An 18,002-nucleotide genomic window follows, 5' to 3' on the forward strand; every position below is an offset into this window, starting at 1 on the left:
AGAATCCTAATTCGACTGGGACTCTGAGAAAAAGACCAAATAAGGAGAGTAAACAAGGTATGGACCCACTTCTAACTCAGAATCAATAAATGGAAGATTGAAAGAGCTCAAAAATGTAAAATGACAGAGTCCTAGTTCAACTAGAATTCTGAAATAATTAGAATTGTGCAAATTTTGAAAGAAATCATTGATTCAGAAGTGACACCACCTAGATGAGTCTCATCTAAGGTTTAAAATAGATTGAAAATTAGTTTGGAATGAATCCAGATTGTTTTTCTGAAGAAATGTTTTTGAAATAAAGCTCTGGGTGTTAGCCAAATGGCAAATGTCAATTTAAAAACTCAGGTTTTTGAAATTGCTTTCGAAAGAAAGGTTTTAAAAATCGAATCTAGATTAGATGTTTAGAAAAACCAGAGTGCTGGATCTCGAAAATGATATGAAATACAATAAAATGATATGAAATGATGAGAAATAATAAGAAATGATGAGATATGACATGGAATGTCATGTGAAATGCAAACCCTAGATAAAGGATTTCAGGTATTGGACCCCGATCGACAGTTGTACCAGTTTGAAAACTGATAAAATTGATAAAAATGAACATAATGATTCAAGAAATGGTTTTTGTCCCCGAAAGGCCAAGAGTGACACTGAAAAGTGGGGTTTTAACTGGTTTGAACTGGAATGAACTGAGTTCTAGGGCTTCAGAACTCAAATGAACTGACAAGACACTAGCTCAACTAAACTCCAAGATTGAACGATCGAGAAATGATATCATTTCTTAGAGAAATTGCGAGAAATGACCACTGGAGTGAAGTGAGTTACGAACAAGAACTGGGTTTTACCTATAACAAATATCAATAATACTGAGATGAATTAAAATTGAAGCTTAAACACTAGCTCAACTGATTGGACTTAGCTCAATTTCAACTGAAATGAGCTAAAATAGACTCCTAGATTGTGGAAAATGGATTTGAACTGGAACTGCGCTACATGAACTCCTGGTGAGCTCAGGTTAGACTCAAGGGAATAGGATCGACTGGGTTTGACTGACCCGAAAATAATTGACTGGGATTCAGGTTAGAAACGAGAGCTCATTTCTTAGAAAATGAACCCATTTTGGCAGGAATGGTCAAAAATGAACATAATTTGCTCATCGTGAGCTCAGGTGAGCTAGAAATGACTGACATTCTAACTGTTCTGAGCTTAAAAATGAGCATGATCGACTCTAACTAACAAGGATCTAAGGTGACCAAGGGGTAAAATGAGAATTTTACTAACAGAATGGGGTGAAATGACACCTAAAAGGGGACAGACCTAGGGTTAGACTCCTACACTCACCTACAGGTTTGGCATTTATGGCAGGGGGTGTCTAAAAGTGAACGAGAAAAATTTTGGGTGTTTCCAGGTACCTAAAAAGAAAAAATTTAGACTCCCACAACACCGGAAATCGTGTCGAATTGAAAAATCCGACAACCCTCGCTCTGATACCAAAATGATGCAATAACTCGATGTGAACTCGGTACGCACCGATCCACGATCCAAGATCCAAATGGATCTCGTCACGCGTGGAAGCTTTTACGAAGATGAGTCCGAATAGGACTCGGGAAAATGGATTTTCGAGACCCATGCACTCTGTTTCGACAGAGGCAGTCCAAATAAAAGTTGTGTGCGACTCGCACAGCTTTCCAACAAATCTGAAAACACTGGATTCGGGTCAGCGGTGTCCGTTCTACGGACTCGAAACGGGGATTGACGAACAAGGTTATGACAGACTTCCGAATTCTGCGGAGAGTATGTTCGGCAGGGTTTTCAACCCTGCAAACAATGGAGTTCGCGAAAACTCCCAACTGAGAAGTCAAAGGTCAGATGCAGACCTTTCCAACAAACTAAAATTTGGAATTTTCTGAGTTTTCTATAAGGCTCTACGAATTTTTGATATCTGGAAAATGGTGTGAGTTATTAATAACAGAACTAAATTTTCTACTATTCAACAACAGAAAAGATTAATATTTTTGAGGCACTTAAATGAAAAATCAATTAAAACTCAAAACATGAACATTGTAGATCTAGGTTCTAGCTTTCCACAAAATAAAAAAAAATGAATTTTCATGCAGAGAATCTCTAGATAACAAAAAAATATCGAACACCACTAGGAGTGTTTTAAACCAAACAAGAGACAGTAGATTCCTGTCAGTCCAAGACTTTGACAACACTTTTCAGGGACTCAGACGGCATATTCACGAAATAGCCTCAACTACAAAGTTGTAGGAAAATGTTTTAGCTTTCCGGAAAGCTAAAGAACGAAAGAATCTGAATAGTATTGAAGCCGATACAGGTGATTCTTCATAGTCGTTCCAGACAACTCGGGATTCGGGAATCCGGGTTTTGACAGAAAAATGTGAGTTATGTATTAACCAATAAAACTGGATATTTGTGAACAATAGAATCACTCCGTAGCATAAAAGACTTTTATTCATTCACTAGAAAAACAATACATAACCTATTACAACTCACAAGCAATATACTTTGATAGAAACAACAACAAAAAAAAACACCAATGATAAACTGAATTTGAACCAGGCCCAAATTGGTTCACCCCAAAGTGGTGCCAACTAGGGCTCCACTGAGATGGATCGAGATTCAGATTTGGATCGTGCAGCGAATTGGATCCTGCACCAAAAAGACATTAGAAAATATAAATGAGAAAAATAAAAACTACCCACGTTCCCCATACACCCTCTAGTACCACAAAACAATCCTACATGGTACCAAAACTATTCGGATCCGTATAATCCGGTTCCTAAAAAAAATAAAAATAAAATTACATAAAATAAATATTGTCGATACAATATCCAAAAAAATTATGATTCCACGAAGACGTAATGGAATCGAAACAACAAAAGAAGGAGCGTGTCGAGCATCGACTAAATGGAAGATCCACTAGGACAAGGAACATCCTGCAACCGTGTGGATCGCCTTGGATAGCGATGCCCGGATCGGGTCTGGAGAGTTGGATTAGGATCCAACTCCGCTTCTGAACTCTGAATCTCTGGATGCTCTGCATCAATTAATTTCTTAATGGAACTGGAAGTTTAGCAACAAATATGAATGTAGTTCAAATTTGATTACTTTATTTATAAAGCATGCATTTTTGGGGGGCTTTCCCTATTTTTCTTGTAGATTCAATACTTCTAGAGGAAGATAGCTTTTTTGCCTTTATGTTTCCTCACATGCCACTCAAGTGACTGCATTACGGACTCATAGAGTTATTTAGTGTGTGTGTGTGTGTGTGTGTGTGAGAGAGAGAGAGAGAGAGATGATGATGCTCACCTATTTTTGCTGTAATCTTTCTTAGGGGCAAGAGAGGCAGTGTTGAGATAGTCTACTGTGAGTCGTACAATCTGAGAAAAAGGCACTAGATTCTGAATTGCATGCTTGAGGTTAGTTCCAAAGATGACAGCACTCTCTTTTGTAAAACCAGTCAGATTGAGAGACAGCTTTCCCACTGCAACAGACTCGACTCTAGCATGAACCTGTATTTGGGTGTAAAATATTTACACATTAATAATAAAATGAGATAATGAACACCAAAGACAACTAGCAAAATCACAGATAAGCATTTTCTAGGTCAAGAAAATCACTAAAAATAACTACTCAATCTCAATAACAAAAGTCAGTTTCATAGAATATAGCATATCTGCATGACAAAAACATGTGAAGAGTATTATTCCATGTCAATTGTTTCAAGGGAACAGTTAAGACAGTTCTCATAAATCAAGTTCATAGATAGAACATTTTGCAGGATCTACAAAAGACAAATTCAAAGTATAATGAAATGCATTCGGTATTAAAGATGGAAGAAAAAGAATCAAAATATTATAAAAAATTAGGGTAGAACATTTGTTCATTCATTATGATAAAAGAATATCCTGCATTATTAGGACTACTGTATTGCTAAAGGATACATTCATCATGTTTCATCCTTCTTTCTTTTTTGTTTTCATTAGATACTCTAGATACCCAATTAACATATTATTAACATATTATTCATACTTCTCCCAACTACCTGTGACAGAAGGTGCAGTAGCAAAAAACTCGCTGCAAGCCTGTCGCCACCAAGAATGGACGTAAAATTTCCAAGCAGAGATTCCCGAATGCCTCTTATGAAATGTGAGGGCTGAAAGAAATGCATTGCAAACAATTACTTATCTCTCAACTAGCAGTGCACAACAGACAATAAACAAGTTAAGCTTGAAAATGCAAATTACCAGAATCACAATGAAATCAAATAGAAAGTGGACAGAGTAGGAAATCTAATTAAAATTCTATAACATGATACTAATACAGCATTATAGTTCCAGATATATGAATAGAAATTTGGTTATGACTAGTACATTTTCGATAGGAGCAGAAAGGAAGTCCTGAACTTTAAGCTTCCTGGATATTATGCAATGGAGTCGGGGTACCTGAAAGTAATATCTGTGCATCAATATTCTAACATTTATCCAAATAAAAAGTGTGTATATGCACGTGCATGTATGAATGTGTGTGTGTGTGTGCGCGCGTATAGAGAGAGAGAGAGAGACCTTGCTAGGTGGTAGTTGAGTTGAAACACTTTTGCAGAAACCATCAGCAAAGTCATCATCACAATTTGTATAAGACACAAGTTCTGGATTGAAAGTGAAAATTCCAATGAACTCGTACACATCATTGAGCTTCAAGTCAGCATCCGGCACATCATATATCTGTGATTCATATATAATCATCAGCAAGCCACAGTCTGTGATATTCATGAAATATAATGTATGATAATTGTTCAACTTGAAGATCAGCGAAGAGAGACAACTTGCACATTGTTTACCTTGACTAAACAGGGGATAAAATCTGTGTCAAAATTAAGCTCCACACTCCCAATAGAAGCATTTCCATCAGCAATATCTTCAACCTTGTGCTGTTGCTGACTGCAACTCCCAGCCTCGCACTAAAAAGGTAGCCCAATTTCTCAGAAATTTAATGTAACTAAAAAATGAGTTGGTGCTATAGTGCAATAAATAAATGAATAAACAAATGAAACAAAAAAAAACAAGTCTTTTACTTCTGCAAACTACACGTGATGCTTTCACAAGTTCAAAAAAAATAATAGTGAAAGCACAGTCAGTGAAGGCAGATAAACAATGAAGCCATTTACCTAGGACCAACTGTTCTTGGTCATTTTTCCTGAGTAGTAGGTGTTACTAAGGCCAAAAAGGACCTATACTGGCTAGTGCAACTATTTTTGCAGATACCAAGAGTTAGAAAACCAACACGAGTAGCAAAGTCAAGCACCATTTTGTGAACAGCTAAAATTAACAAAAGTTTTCTCAGAACATCATATGCGAGAAAAATTCTACTATTATACATTGTAATTTCATCTGAATATTGCCATTATTTCAGAAGCAAGATATAGAAAAAGTAGACTCAACTGGTGGCAAAATCAGAAACCTACCAGCTTCTTGGCACACTTTGAAAGATCTGACGTTTCAGGATGTGATGTCTGCACAAAAAGACATTGTAACAATTAAATAAAGGGATGCACTATCAAGCTCTAGACAAACAGAACATCTAAACTGGAGGAAACCTCCCACGGGAGCTAGCAAGCACCAGGACATAAGAAGAGACAAGAGAGGCTTGAAAAGATGAAGAAATAATAGAGCAATAATAGCCATATCGTATCTTGAGTGAGACATACAGTGAAATTAATATCCATTGCAGAGGGCTCTCTCTGGCGCTTCTCTCTTTGCATGGATGAATCATTGGTACAGGACCTCAGAGGGCCAGCTCTCAAGGACGACTCTCGAACCCATGCATTCTCTCCTGGAATCTGACAAGAAACCACAATGAAAGCTGAGAACCCAAAGATGAGTCATCTTAGTTTATGAATGTCAACCTCCAGCTTCTTCTTCTCTCTTGACATTAAAAGAGAAAAATACAATAGATAATTTGTACAAACACCGACCACCAATTACATATGCATTGTCTCCATTCTTCTAATCCAGTGAATTGGAGAAATTCCAGAAGGATGACTTCTGAATTCAATCTTATATAACAAAAGCAGGATATCAAACCTTGCTTCAGAGCAGGATAAGAAGCATCAGCTGCCTTAAACTATCAGACACGGGGAGGACTCTAGATATGGGGAAAATATAGAGGGCCATATAAATACATTTCAATTGTTTATACAACTGCAACAGTGAATACTCAACCATACAACATGAACTCATGAATGCATATGCAACGTAGTAATTATAGTACTGAATGGAGATCTCTGCAGCAAAAAGTAAACCTGACTGTGTTCAGCAAGTTAAAACCTTAGTTAGGTAGATCAATAATAATCAACTGAATCAAACAAACACCAAGGAAAGTTTTCCATGTCTTGGTCATGAGATCCATAACTTCCCTGGCTTTTTTTTTCTTTTTACATAAAAAGGATAAATTTTTTTCCTTTAAGCAAAAAGAAAAACAGATTACCACTGACAAGCAAAGGTATTAAGTTTAATGATAAAATACAAACTATAGGAACAAGCTTAAGAATGATAGGAAAAATCTATCACCACCTAGCAAGAAGAAATCCAAGAATGTCTGACTGTGTCCATTTAATGTTAATCCAACTATGTTATTCTAAGAAAGGACCACATATTGGGAATTAGATGATGAAGGAGCCTTCAAAATTTCCACAATTTCTTCTTTCCAAAGTTCACACCAAGTAGTGAACAACCCTTATTGGCACTTCCCCAAGATGAGTTTCTTAGAAGCAAAGAATCTAGATGGGGATGCTTTCTTCTTCCAGCCAAGCCATAGGAAAGATCATCAGGAAAGAACACTATTTTAAAATAAATGAAGCACCAGCCCGATCCATTGAAGTAAAGGCTTTTGGGAAAAGATAAGAACCATACACTGAAATGTTACTTTTGGGAAAAGAAAATGGCAGCCAGATGTTTGGTCTCCAAGACCAAATCATTTAACAAAATCTCATAATACCATTTTCCCCGAATGGTCCACGTCATTGGTAGGAGATTACACATAAACTATCTATCAAACACGGATGTGTAAAATCATTTTCAGAAACACTTACAGGGATGCAGTAAAGTAGACGCCGGTCCCAGATTTGCATCTCTGATGCTGAATCCATTGAAAATGATGCAACATCCATGAACTTGTTTGTCCTCCATGTTGAACGATCCTGTATATATCCACCATTTTATTGTTTGACAAGCAGGTAACAGCTTAAGTATATCAAACTTAGAAACCGATAAATGGATAACCTTGAAGGCCCCAACGTAGAATTCATTGTCAAACATGTCTTGCACCATGCCCCTGAATCGAACTAGAGAATTAGGCTGTACCAAATGTAAGTTATCCGGATGAAGGAGTGGAACCTGAAAAAATGTGTCCCCATTAGACACATTTCAAGACTATCATTAAATTAGTGTCAATTCTGATTATAACAAGATAAAAAATCTGTGTACCAGTTTGGGAAAGCAAATGGTTGTTTAGAATTAGATGCACAACCAATAGAATGTATTCAATAATATACATTTGATAGAAAAAACACCTTCTCAACTAAATTTGACAAGTAGATTTTACAGACCGGATATAATGAAAGATGGCACATGTCAAAAACATCGACCATCCCTTGCACTAGGCCGAAATGCTTGAGCTATTTAAAAATGTCATAAAAACTGGCAGCATAATTTATTACATATTACATTATGTAGCCTCCAAATTCATATCCATCTATGCCCCTAACAACAAGGTCCTAAAAATAATGTAATAACAAAAAATAGTTTCATTTAGAAGGAAGTTGCAAATGAAACAAGCTTAAAAGATTTACAACAAATTCAAGTTGAAGGCCAAATGGAAGTTGAAGAACCATGCAGCTAACCATCATGTTCATTGTTGAGAGAAACCACCAGTCTGATAGCCCTGATTTAAGGACAAAGCATCTTAATTATAGCATAACTCATGCAGATTAAACCCATCTTAGTTAAATCCAAGGTTTTAAGGGAATTTTGCATAAAGATCCTCACCCTCAGCAAAAGGGGCAGGCGCCTGCTAAAATATAAAGTATTTCTAAACCATACTCCCTGAAGATTAAAACAATATAGCCTTACATGGACATATAAACCTTCTGTTTTGATAGATCTCAAACATACTTAACACCTTGCCGATTAGTGGAGGGTAAGAGAAGAGGGCGAAAAAGAAGATGATTTTCACAAATTGCTTATCCACATGAACAGTAACAAAGACGGAGATGATCAAACAATTAAAGAGACACCAGATTTAGGCAAAAAGTGGCATTATTTCATAAAAAACAGACTTCCATATATATATATATATATATATATATATATATATATATATATATATATATATATATATATATATATAAAACTGACTTTTTGTGCCAAATGAGGCTTTAGGGGCGCTTTTGAAGTGCAGCTAAAGGTCCCAGTTCCGCTGTGACCTTTAGTGGCACACAAAAACGCTGCTAAATGGTCCACAGGGACATGCACAGCATTTTGAAAGTTTTTAGCGGCGTTTTTATAAGCCGCTAAAGGTCCCAGCAGAACGGAGACCTTTAGCAGCACTGTAAAAGTGTCATTAATACCTTTTTTCACCCATTTTTGCATGTTTTTGCATAAAAAAAGGCTGAGCGTCCATCGTGCACGTGATGGATGCTCACCAACGTCAAGTAGGTGTTCAAGCACCTATTGATTAAGCAGCTACGCATCAACATATATAGAGAAATGGGTATGTGCTAAATGAAATATGCTAAATGAAACGTTTTAAATGGGTTTTTCTGCTCTTCTGGTGTTTTTTTCGCAGTTCCGACCCTATAAATATGTTGGGCATGGTCGATTTATGAGGAATCCACACCTTGATCATGTGTTTTCGATGAAAAAAATAATATTTGGAGCCTCAAAATTTACAAAGATTTTGGACCGTTGATTTTTCAAACATTATAGAAACCCGCCCATGTGTCGGATCAAGCACTTCAAGAGCTGATCCCTATAAAATCAAGTACATAGATCACATCTGTACGGTCAGAATTTAAAAATAAAACAAAAGGACCTGAAAAAATCATTTAGCACGTTTCATTTAGCATATTTCATTTAGCACGTATACTAAATGAAGGGTGCTAAATGAGTTTTTCAGGTTTTTTCATTTTATTTTTAAATTCTGACCCTACAGATATGATATATGAAATTGATTTTATAGGGATCAGCTCTTGAAGTGCTCGATTCCAATTCCAAAATCTTTGTAAATTTTGGGGGCTCCAAATATCATTTTTTTCATCGAAAACACATGATCAAGGTGTGGATTCTGTCAGAAAACGACGAAAGAGGAGAGAGAGGCTCTGATGACTGCTGAAGAAAACCCAATAGGGTTTGTTGTTCTTGCTTTACATTAAGTATACACACGTACAGAAATTAGGGTACAAAAATACCCATTACATAATATACTAAAATTACAACATGCCATTAATGAGCATGTGTTTAAATAAAGAAAACAAATTGGGTTTGGATCCTGAGATCCAGGCCCAATCGTAAATGAGGACGTCTTTTCACCCTCCCTCAAGTTGTACATGGTGGTTTTGAACCATGAACTTGCCTTTTAACATCCAAAATCTGTCATTGATAAGTCCTTTTTGTAAACAAGTCTGCAACTTGATCAGCAATCCGAACGTATTCTGGTTCAATTTCCTTTTCTTCGACCTTCTGTCTTACAAAATGTTGATCAATTTCAATATTCTTAGCACAACTGTGGTAGATAGGATTGAATAACATGTTGATAGCACTTTGATTGTCACACAAGAGAACGCTTTTAGAAATCAATTCTCCTACTTCTGTCAACAGGTGTTTCCTACTATCCTGCGATATCTTGTAGGGTCCTCATACAAATCTCCATCTTAGGAAATGAATTTCTGATGAAGTACATTGGGTGTGCTTAGAGGCTTGCAATCTGTCATACCTGCCTTGCTAAGAACATCAACGGTATACTTATGTTGAGTAAGTGTCATGCCTTCGGGAGTCCTGTCAACTTCTACTCCAAGAAAGTATCGCAACTTACCAAGATCCTTTATCTTGAATCTATGGTTTAGAAGTTATTTAACATGTTCAATATGTTCATTAGAGTTGCCTGTAATGATAATGTCATCAACATATATCAATAACAAGGTAACTATATCTTTGCATTTGAATATGAAAAGAAAATGGTCAAGAAGAGACCGACTAAAGCCATATTTTTCAACTTCAAGCAAAAAACTATCAAACCAAGATCGAGATGTCAGATTCAGACCATATATAGCTCTCTTTAACCTGACACATATTCTTTAGAGTTTCCTTTTGCATACCCAGTGGGTTGCTCCATGTATACTTCCTCCTTTAGAGTTCCATATAGAAACGCATTTTTCACATCCAGTTGGCTGAGAGTCCACTGATGTTTAAGAGTCAATGATAGTATGATGTGGATAGTGCCCATTTTCACAACTGGACTGAATGTCTCATCATAGTCTTGTCCTTGCTCCTGTGTAAAGCCTTTGGCAACCAGCCTAACCTTGTATCGCTCGATAGTATCATCTGGCTTATACTTTATCTTATAAACCCACTTTGACCCAACCACATTTCGATTGTGCGGTCTGTGAACTATATCCCAAGTGTCACATTCATGAAGAGCCTCCATTTCTTCGTTCATGGCTTCAATCCATCTCTTAGAATTTATTGCTTGATAAAATGTTGTGGGTTGATCTTCCTTGCCCAAAGAGGCTAAGAAGAGTTGAAAATCCATCGTGAAGTTCTCATAACTAACCCACCTATCGATTGGATGTCGAGATCGGGTAGATCTGTGAACAGGTGATTGAATGGAAACAGAAGGAAAATTCCGCTCTTGATTAGAGTTGAGAGGTATCTCCTTCTCACGTCTAGAGTAAACAATGCCTTTATACCTTTCAGGGGCCGATAGTGGTTTAGAAATCACGCTTTCCTGAGTTCTTTGCGCAGCAGTAGATACGTTTTCCTCATCTCTTTGACTACATTCAGAAGAACAAACATCATCAATACTAGAAAAGAGATTTGAGTTCAACCAAGGATGATAAACTTCAATTTCTGGAGAAGTGTTAGCATTATGACCAAAATTTGATTCGTCAAAGACAACATTTCTGGATATTTTGATGTGCTTGCTCACGGGATCATAGCATCTGTAGCATTTGTAATCATCAGCATACCAAACAAATCTGCACTTTAAGGCCTTATCCTAAAACTTGTGTCACATTGAACTGTCAACATGAACATAACAGACACACCCAAATACACGCAAATCATGATAGTTTGGATGCACACCATGCAAAGAGAATAGGGTGATTTGTTTTCCAAGATGTTCATGGGCAATCGTTTATGACATAGACTGTTGTATGAAAAGCCTCTGTCCAGAAGGTACCTAGAAGATTACTATCATGCATCATGCTCAGTGCACTCTCGACAATATGGTATGCTTTTGTTCAGCAATCTCATTCTGTTGAGGTGTATGAGGGCAAGACACCTGCCTACTTATCCCATTTGTCTAGAGAAAACTAATAAAGTCATTTGAAGAGAATTCACCCCCTCCATCACATTAGAAACAAATGATATTCTCAGAGAATTGATTTTGAACAAAGGAATGAAAATTCTAAATTAACTTGAAGGTTTCAGATTTACTTTTCATAAAGAAGATCCATATATATCGAGAGTAGTTATCAACAAAAATGAGATAATATCTAATGTCAGACATTAAAGGAACTGGAACCGAACCCCAAACATCAGAACATATAATTTCAAATGGTCTTGAAGCTCTTTTATTAATAGAATGAAATAGAAGAACATGACTCTTACACTGAAGACAACTAAAACATTTTTTGTTATTGACACTTAAATTCAGACTTGATTTGGGAATAAGACTACTTGAAACAAGCTTATCAATAAAACGACTACTACAATGACTCAAACGACCATGCCAAAGATTTGGCTCAATACATTCAGAAAGATTAAGAACAGTGACAGGAGGGACTGAAGATAATGATGTGAGCTTCAAAATAGAGTCGACAGGCTGAACACGTGAGGAAGGATTCTCTTGAAAAACATACATATTTCCTTGACGTTTTCCTTCAGCGAACGTTTTCCTCGTGTGAAGGTCCTTAGCACAAACAAAAAAAAAGAGTAAACTCAACTGAAGCATTAATGTCATCTACAAGCTTAGAGACAGAAACAATATTTTTCTTGATATTAAGAGCATGAATGACATTTGAAAGAGCAAGAGAAGAGCTGAACATAGGAATTACAGATTTTCCAATGTTTGAAATATGGTGGTGAGACCCATCTCCAGTGATTATACTGTTTCTACCAACATAAGGAACAAGATTTAGGAGCTTACCAGCATCACCAGTGACATGAGTGGCTGCACCAGAATCAACATACCAAGTGCCTTAATCATTTTGTTTGATATTTAATTCAGCCATGGCAGATAATAACAGTTCTTTGACTTCTCCACTATTCTTCAATGTATTTGTTCTCTTCCTTGTCTCCAATTGCTTTCCTCTATTTTGCGGGTTAAACCAGCAATTTGCCTTTATGTGTCTCTTTTGTTGCAGAGAAAGCAAGTAGATATGGTTCTTTGCCTTTGCAGATTAGGAGGCATACGGGGAGTAGGTAATATTTCACGAGCTCCTTGTCCATTCCTCTCTTGACCTCCCCTTTCTCGAGATTCATACATGCTACGTCCTCGACCATAGTTAACTCCTGTGGCAAAAACATTGTGTACTCCAATAGGGTTGTGATTACCTTAAGAGAATCCTTTCAAAGTCATCTCATACCGTAAGAGCTTAGCACGAAGATCTTCAAATGTAGGTAAGTCTGGCAAACACAGCAAGGAAGTAACCATCATATGATAATCGGGTCCCAGCCCGCTCAAAGTTCGTTGCACCATATCTTTGTCACTGATCGTGCAACCCACAATAGCCAACTGATCTATGATAGTTTTCATTTTGTTTAAATACTCCATGACAGTCATGGAGTCCTTTCTCAGCATTAGAAATTAAAACTCTAGCCTGAAAAACTTGAGAATACGTCTAAACAAGACGATGCCATAACTGCATAGTTGTGCAGTCATCTGTGTTAAAATATGTATGTATATATATATATATATATATATATATACATTCATATATATATAAGTATATATTTACATATATGTATATATATACAGTTTCCCTTTTCTTGAAATACTCGATAAGGGTATTTTGGTAAAACCACAATGTAACCTTTTTATTTTTATATTTTTCTTTTTTCTCTTTTTTCTTTTTCCTTTTTTCTTTTTTATTTTCTCCTTTTTGTAAGACCACAAGGGCCCCACACATGTAGTCGTTGGGGCCCCAACAGTCAGATTTATGACCGTTGGGGCTCCCAACGACTACATGGGAGCCCCTTGTGGTCCCTTCCTTTACACTCCCTCCTCTATAAATAGAGGAGGTATTCTCCTCTTGTAAGCAATGGGTTTTCACCCTTCTCTTCCTTTCTTCAATAAATCCAACTTATGACTTTAAGTCATTTTCTACTTTTGAGAGTTTTGTGTGTGCACTTTTAGTGTTTGTGTTCTTGGCTCTTGAGGTCACTCTTAAAAGAGTGCTTTTTGCTCTATTGGTGCTTCCGCCTCTTTTCATTACATGGTATCAAAGCTCGGTTGGTGATTGGGCTTCTCTTTGTTATCTTGGAACGTGTGCCTCTCAAATTTTAAGAAGAAAGGAAGGATATTTGGTGCCGATGGAACGTGATTCTAAAATAGAGCTTTCTTTTAAGCTAAATGGGTCCAACTATCTCATGTGGGCCTCCGCTATGGAAAATCATCTAAGAGGTAAGAAACTTTGGGGTTTTGTTATGGGAACTACTCCTGAACCCTCTCTTGTTCTCACTAAAATCGAAAATGAGGTTGAAAAAGCTTTAGATGGCGATGAGCGCATCAAAGCTATCAATGACCATCAATCCAAAGTTGAGGATTGGGAAAGTAATCATGCCAAAATTTTGACATGGTTTATGAACAATGTAGACCTTAAAAATTGTGCTAATATTGCCAAATTTAGAAGGGCCAATGAGGCATGGTTTTTCCTTAAAGGTATACCCAAAAGGATCTTGCTCGACAATTTTTTTGTCAAGAAAAAATCCGTTTCACCAAACAAATGGATATGAGTGTCCGGGACTATTTTAGCTCTCTAACCCCTCTTTGGGATGAACTTGCTCTTCTTGAGCCTAAATGGGTGGCTCCGGAAGATATTGAGTTAAGAAAGGAACAAATTGAAAAGGAGCACTTTTTTTCAATTTCTTCATGGTCTTCGCCCGGAATTTGAACAAGTTAGGGCATCTCTTATCCATAGAAGCAAAGCCCTACCTATTGAAGACGCCCTTGCCGAAATATGCCAAGAGGAAAATCGACTTGGCTTAAGCGTTAAGAGTGATGAAGTTTTGGCCGTTACTAGGCCCGGATCAAATGTTAAAGCCTATAGACCTCCTCACTTTAACAAAAATAGCAATGGGCCTAGAAAGGGAATAATATGCCATTATTGTAATGAACCGGGACACATTAGACCGGTTTGTCCCAAACTTAAGGGAAAAGTAGCCGCGGTTAGAGAAAATTCTCCAAAGGAAGAAGAAAGTGTCAAAGAGGGAGATATCAAAGAGACTCTTAATCATATCTCTGAAGTTCTCCAACATCTTCTCAAGACTTCTTCTTCAACATCCGGAGCCGCCATCGCCTATTCTTCATCACCTCCAGGTATGTGGATACTAGACTCTGATGCTTCTTTTCATATGACATCTCATAAAAACTCTCTTTCAAATGTTTTTTCCGAACCCATATCCTCTTATGTTTCAACGGTCGATGGAACATCATTGAAAATTGAAAGTATTGGAACACTTGATTTTAAAAATTCTCAAAACTTTTTTGTTCCTAAAGTAAGAATCGTTCCAAAAATTAATTTAAATCTTTTTTCCGTTTCTCAAATCACCGATCATGGATGCCAAGTCTCTTTCTCACCTAAAGATTTGCACTGTGCAGGATCTCCAGTCAGGGAAGTTGATTGGGCAAGGCCATAAAAGGGGTTATCTCTATTTTATGGACTTTTTGACTCTTCCATCTAAGTCATCTTGCAATCTTGTAAAAGACAAAAGTATTGGAATTTGGCATGAGAGACTTGGTCATCCAAATTTTGTAAAAATGTCTCTTTTTCCGTTTTTGAACAATACTTGTAAAGACAATCACATGACTTGTAAAGATTGCATTTTTGGGAAATCTAAAGCTACTCCATTTCCTCAAAGAAGTTACTTTATCACTCGGCCATTTGAACTTGTTCATTCCGATGTGTGGGGACCTTCCCCTATTTTATCTAAAGGAGGATTTTCGTATTATGTGGTCTTTATTGATGACTTCACTCGATTTACGTAGATTTACTTCCTAAGTCGCAAATCCGAAGTTTTCTCCTTCTTTAAAGAATTTCATGCAATGGTTAAAAATCAATTTTTGGGAAATCTATCTATTCTTAGGTCTGATTCGGGAGGCGAATATATGTCCAATGATTTTCAAAGCTATTTAAAAGAAAATGGAATTTGTCATCAACGTTCTTGTCCCAACACTCCGCAACAAAATGGTCTTGCGGAAAGAAAGCATAGACACATAATAGAAACTACAAGAACGTTATTAATTTCAAAAAATATCCCAAAATCCTTTTGGGCCGAAGCGGTTCTAACCTCAACATATCTTATCAATAGAACCCCTTCATCCTCTTTGAAAAATCTTTCTCCATTTGAAAAACTTTACAATGTCTCCCGATTATAAAAGACTAAGAATTTTTTGATGTAAATGCTTTGTTCTAACTCACAAAAATGATAAACTTTCTCCTAGGGCTATTGAATGTATTTTCTTGGGATATGGCGAAAAACAAAAAGGTTATCGATGTTTTGACATGCTCAAGAACAAACTTTATATCTCAAAAGATGTCACATTCCTAGAAGAAGAAAATGGTTTTTCGCACCAACCAAATGAAAATATTGATTATTCCTTTTTATTTGACTTGTTGCCTCAAGAAAACATCATAGATGATCATATTGATCCTAGTGAACCTCTTAGTGAAGATCATTTGATCAAAACTTAGAAGAAAATGTTTCAAGACAAATACAAGTCTACTCTAGAAGGAATGAAAGAAATCCTCCTTGTGCCCTTGAAAAATTCTCTCGAAGTGAGTCAACCGAAGAGACCTCTCAAAGAAAATCAAATCGTATTTCCAAAATACCCAATAGATTTGTTTCTTATGATTCTTTTTCTCCTAACTTTCGAGCATGCCTACTTGCTCTTCACTCCTTTCATGAACCATCTCATTACAATGATGCTAAACAATATGCTCATTGGAATGAAGCTATGGAACTAGAATTTAATGCTCTTAAAAAGGCGCAAACTTGGGAAATCATTGATCCTCCCAATGGCAAGAAACTCATTGGATGTAGATGGGTTTTTAAAATAAAAACTAAGAGTGATGGTTCATTGGAAAGATATAAGGCTAGGTTGGTAGCCAAAGGATATGCCCAAGAGTATGGGGTAGATTATAATGAAACTTTTGCCCCAGTTGCTCGAATGACTAGTGTTCGAGCTCTTATTGCTATAGCCTCTGTTAAAAAATGGCCAATCTTTCAACTTGATGTCAAAAATGTCTTTTTGAATGGTAATTTAAATGAAGAAGTTTATATGGAACCGCCTCCAGGTATGAATTTAAATGGAAAAATTTTGAAATTAAAAAAGGCCTTATATGGACTTAAGCAAGGTCCTAAAGCTTGGTATGACAGGTTTAGTAATGCATTAATCAATTTAGGATTTTCTTCTTGCTATACTGACACTGCTCTTTTTGTTAAAAGGACAGGTGACTCCATTATTATGCTTCTGCTGTATGTTGATGATATGATCATCACTGGGAATGACAAAAAGGGAGTAAATAATGTAAAGTCTATGTTAAAAGAAACTTTTGATATGTCTGATCTTGGATATTTGAGATATTTTTTAGGAATTGAAGTGGCTTATTCTGCGCGAGGATACATCCTATCTCAAATGAAATTAGCTGCAGAAATTTGTACCAAATCAGGAATATCTGATGAAAAGAAAGTTGAGACTCCCGAAGTTATCAATGCGAAACTGAGACTTGAAGATGGTGTTCTTCTTGAGGATCCAACCCCCTACCGTCAATTAATCGGATCCCTCACCTATCTATCCATCACATGTCTAGATATAGCTCATGCGGTTCATGTAGCAAGCCAGTTTCAACATGCACCTACTTCGGTTCATATGGCGGCCGTAATGAGAATTGTGCGATACATCAAAAATACCATCTCCAAGGGACTCTTTTTATCCTCTTCCTCATCTCTTGACTTAACTGCTTTTACTGATGCTGACTGGGAAGGAAATCTCAATGATCATATCTCAATTACGGGTCTTTGTATTTTTTTAGGTGAATCTCTCATTTCGTGGAGATGCAAGAAGCAGCAGAAGGTCTCACTGTCATCCACTGAAACTGAATATCGGGTCATGGCAATGACAACTATGGAAATCGTGTGGCTCAGGAGTCTCCTTGGTGACATGGGCGTCCCCATTTCCCCTCCCACCAAGCTTTGCTGTGATAACAAAAGTGCGATATACATTGCCAGCAATCACACTTTTTATGAGCGGACCAAGCATATCGAAATGGATTGTCATTATGTTCGAGACGAATATCTCATAAGGACTATCTCATTACCATATGTTACTTCAGAATATCAACTAGCTGACTTCTTCACCAAGGCGCCCCCAACTCCACGATTTATGTTTCTTCTTAGCAAACTTTCGGTCTTCTCCCCGTAAAGTTTGAGGGGGGCGTGTTAAAATATGTATATATATACATATACTTATATATATATATA

At 36.8% G+C, this 18,002-nt stretch overlaps 1 protein-coding gene across 2 annotated transcripts in view; it reads right to left on the reverse strand.

Moving 5' to 3' along the window:
- The window catches only part of ETG1 (E2F target protein 1 (ETG1)), a 34,059-nt gene that overhangs the window by 13,000 nt on the left and 3,057 nt on the right, over positions 1 to 18,002 (reverse strand). For both annotated transcript variants that reach the window (XM_090017700.1, XM_090017699.1), the window contains exons 2-10: positions 7,305 to 7,418; positions 7,115 to 7,222; positions 5,732 to 5,863; positions 5,489 to 5,536; positions 4,865 to 4,984; positions 4,590 to 4,748; positions 4,398 to 4,469; positions 4,070 to 4,180; positions 3,334 to 3,536 (exon numbers count right to left, since the gene is read on the reverse strand). In XM_090017700.1, the coding sequence (XP_089873826.1) occupies positions 3,334 to 3,536; positions 4,070 to 4,180; positions 4,398 to 4,469; positions 4,590 to 4,748; positions 4,865 to 4,984; positions 5,489 to 5,536; positions 5,732 to 5,863; positions 7,115 to 7,222; positions 7,305 to 7,418 (1,067 nt within the window). The remainder of the gene's footprint in view (positions 1 to 3,333; positions 3,537 to 4,069; positions 4,181 to 4,397; positions 4,470 to 4,589; positions 4,749 to 4,864; positions 4,985 to 5,488; positions 5,537 to 5,731; positions 5,864 to 7,114; positions 7,223 to 7,304; positions 7,419 to 18,002) is intronic.

This window comes from Nuphar pumila, chromosome 9, assembly GCF_984573655.1.
Source record: "Nuphar pumila chromosome 9, dmNupPumi1.hap1.1, whole genome shotgun sequence".
Taxonomy (NCBI): Eukaryota; Viridiplantae; Streptophyta; class Magnoliopsida; order Nymphaeales; family Nymphaeaceae; genus Nuphar; species Nuphar pumila.